This window comes from Terrapene carolina, unplaced genomic scaffold, assembly GCF_002925995.2.
Source record: "Terrapene carolina triunguis isolate 2854851 unplaced genomic scaffold, T_m_triunguis-2.0 Scaffold34029, whole genome shotgun sequence".
NCBI classification, from domain to species: Eukaryota; Metazoa; Chordata; order Testudines; family Emydidae; genus Terrapene; species Terrapene triunguis.
Window position 1 is genome coordinate 4,552,737 of NW_020698380.1, and position 2,977 is coordinate 4,555,713.

At 43.7% G+C, this 2,977-nt stretch overlaps 1 protein-coding gene across 1 annotated transcript; it reads right to left on the reverse strand.

Moving 5' to 3' along the window:
- Positions 1 to 298: 298 nt before the first annotated feature.
- Positions 299 to 1,618, reverse strand: LOC113405149 (transmembrane protein with metallophosphoesterase domain-like). The gene has a single exon (XM_026646063.1). The coding sequence runs from the start codon at positions 1,616 to 1,618 to the stop codon at positions 299 to 301; it is 1,320 nt and encodes a 439-aa protein (XP_026501848.1).
- Positions 1,619 to 2,977: the final 1,359 nt, after the last annotated feature.

A 2,977-nucleotide genomic window follows, 5' to 3' on the forward strand; every position in this document is an offset into this window, starting at 1 on the left:
CATGGTGATCTCTTTAAAATGCAACATATCAATAGCACAAATAATAAATCAATCAGATGAGTTCATCACTTCCACTCATCTGCGATAGGTGTTTGATAACCTTACTGTGTGGCAGAAGAAGTAGTGCTTTCTGCACAAAGAGCAGAATCAGACTTACAGAACCAAGTCCATCACTCTTCTAACTTCATTGACTTCCCCGGAGTTACATCAGGGACGGACTTGGCTTGGGGACTTGTGACTCAAACCGTCAGTTCTACTGGCTGATAGAGGAGACAGAATTTGTAAGCTGGCAGACCATTCAGGGAGAGCGCAGGATGATCTCCGTTATTTCAGCTCTGCTGCCCAGCCTCATTGGAATTCCATAATACATAGTCCCCGGGCTGACATATACGAAAGTGCTCTGCCCAACTTTATACAAGCCAACAAAGAAGGGATTCAGTAAATAGGCACCAGCATTCAGAGGGAATATTTGCCCACCATGAGTGTGGCCAGAAAGGATCAAATTTATGTCTGGCCGATCTTGGAGAGCCCATTTTGCAGCCAGTGGTTGATGAGCCAGAAGTACTATTGCATGATCAGCACTGCAGTCAACTAGGGCTTTTTTTAAATCCATGCCATGCCCAGAATAGCGCAACACCTGAGCCTCAATATCATCAACCCCAGCCAGACAGAACCAATCATTGCTGCTCCTTGGAGAAGAGATCTTCACATTCTCATTGTGGAGTGGATGAATGTTAAATGACTTCAGTAATTCAAACCAGCTGCTGACATCAGAAGTATAATACTCATGGTTTCCAGTGACAAAAAAATTTCCCAATGGGGAATTAAGCTCACTAAGAGGTTCGACAGCAGGTCGGATGGCCATCACTTCAGAATCTGACAGATCACCTACAATCACAGTGATATCGGGTTTTAAGGCTTTGACCATCTGCACAACCATTGCAAGTTTAGTCTTCCCTACAGTGGGTCCCAAATGAATATCTGATATCAACACCACCTTCAGGCCGTCCATGGACAAAGGCAGTTTGTGAAGAGGAATCACCACTGAGGTCACTGCAGGAGGCTGGGAAGCATTCAACAACCCAACAGCAGTCAGTGCAACTGTCACCATAACAACCAAAACAGGTTTCATGACAGCTTTATTACTCTTATTGATACCACTTGTCTTAACACCTCTGCTGACCAAGAGTTTATAAACTTGCTCTACAGAGCCCAGAGTGAAGAGAAAGAAAATAAGGATTATATAGGCTCCTAGACATGTGTAAGAAGCTAAGGAAAAGAAATAGGGCTCTTCTGCAACAAGAAACAGCAGTGTAAAAAAGCTAGAGTGCGCCAAACCTAGAAACATTAGCACAGCTATTTTCCATGACATGAAACAATAGGAGTTAGCAGCTGAAAGCCTGTAGAATGTGGTCACTATACATCTCCAGATGTAAAGAGAACCTATGAGCATCAGCGCATTAACAAACAATGCCATCTGTAATCTCCGCAGCCACCTCCGTGTGCCAAACTCAAGTTGCTCTGCCAGGAAGGTCCGGGATATCATCATGGAGAAGAAGACAACTCCAGCAGCCACTGCAGCCTTTGCTTCAAGCGGCAATTGCTTGAAGGAAATCATCTCTACCGACTGAAAGTCCCTGCACCTTCCTGTTTCATATGAGTTTCCAGTAGGTTAGAATGTGGTTGTGAAGGGACTTCTTGGTCAACTTGGCCTGCAACCAGGAACCAGCATCAGCTTTTTGATATTAAGACGTACAATCCCCCCTGCCCAGTCTAGAAAACAGAGAGAGGTATTATTTGGCACCCACCGCCCAGGACACCAAGGTCGGTGGAGACACTACTATCACTATCAAGGATAGCTATAGAAGGTTTATTAACTTAGAATAAAAATTATCTAGAACTCTGACAACACAGTCCTGATCTCTATAGTCTCCCATCGATAAGTTATCACAAAAACCTGTGAATGCTAAACCAGTAATAAGAATTCTCCTCACAATTTTGGGATATTGTCTCACAAATCATACAGTGATGACTACTTTCCAATAACTAATAAAATATTACCAGACCCTGCTTACTCCGTCGAAGAAACACAGCTATAGGTTAACACTTTGCACTCACTACCTAATCTGCTTCCCTCACACAACACCATCTCCATTCCAACACTACACCATTACATGATAGTAGGTGTCCCTGGTACATAATGTTGCGGTCTCAAAAACCCAAGAAAAAAATCATTGACCTATGATGGTGTCTACATTCACCTCAGAATAATGACATAGCCATCAATTATTCAATTCCAGCCTTCATCCATTCAGGATCACTGGAGCACAAACATAAAGCATGCAAACCACTTCCCACATCTCACCCCTTATTTCTGCTCTTCAGAGGAACCATAGGGGAAAAAAATGAGACATGCACATGCACAAAAATCCCTTTAAGGCAGCCTGGTAAAGTTGTTGTGAACATTTGCCAGCCCAGGCCGAAAAATATACAGGCCTGCACTTCTCAAGATGATAGTTTACTCGTTATGGTAAGCAGAATTTTGAAAGCTAGTTTAAAGGAATATTATATATTTAGTGTATATATATTCAGTCCCTTCCACACCTGCATATTCTAGGCCAGGATTTATGGAGACTCTGTATCAATCTGAGTTTTGGTCTGGGAGCTAAAGAACCATTGAGGCCTAGACCAGTGGTTCTCAAACTTTTGTACTGGTGACCCCTTTCACATAGCAAGCCTCTGAATTATAAATGCTGGAGGCAAAGTGGGGTTTGGGGTGGAGGCTGACAGCTCACGACCCCTCATGTAATAACCTCGCAACCCCCTGAGGGGTCCAACCCCCAGTTTGAGAACCCCTGAGCTAGACCATCCTTGTCTATACCCTGCAGCCTCAATAAACCCCTTTTATATGCATTCTGACATCATTCTGTCTCCCCCCCCCCGCCGCCTTTTATTTTTAAGCCAAGAGGCCACGATA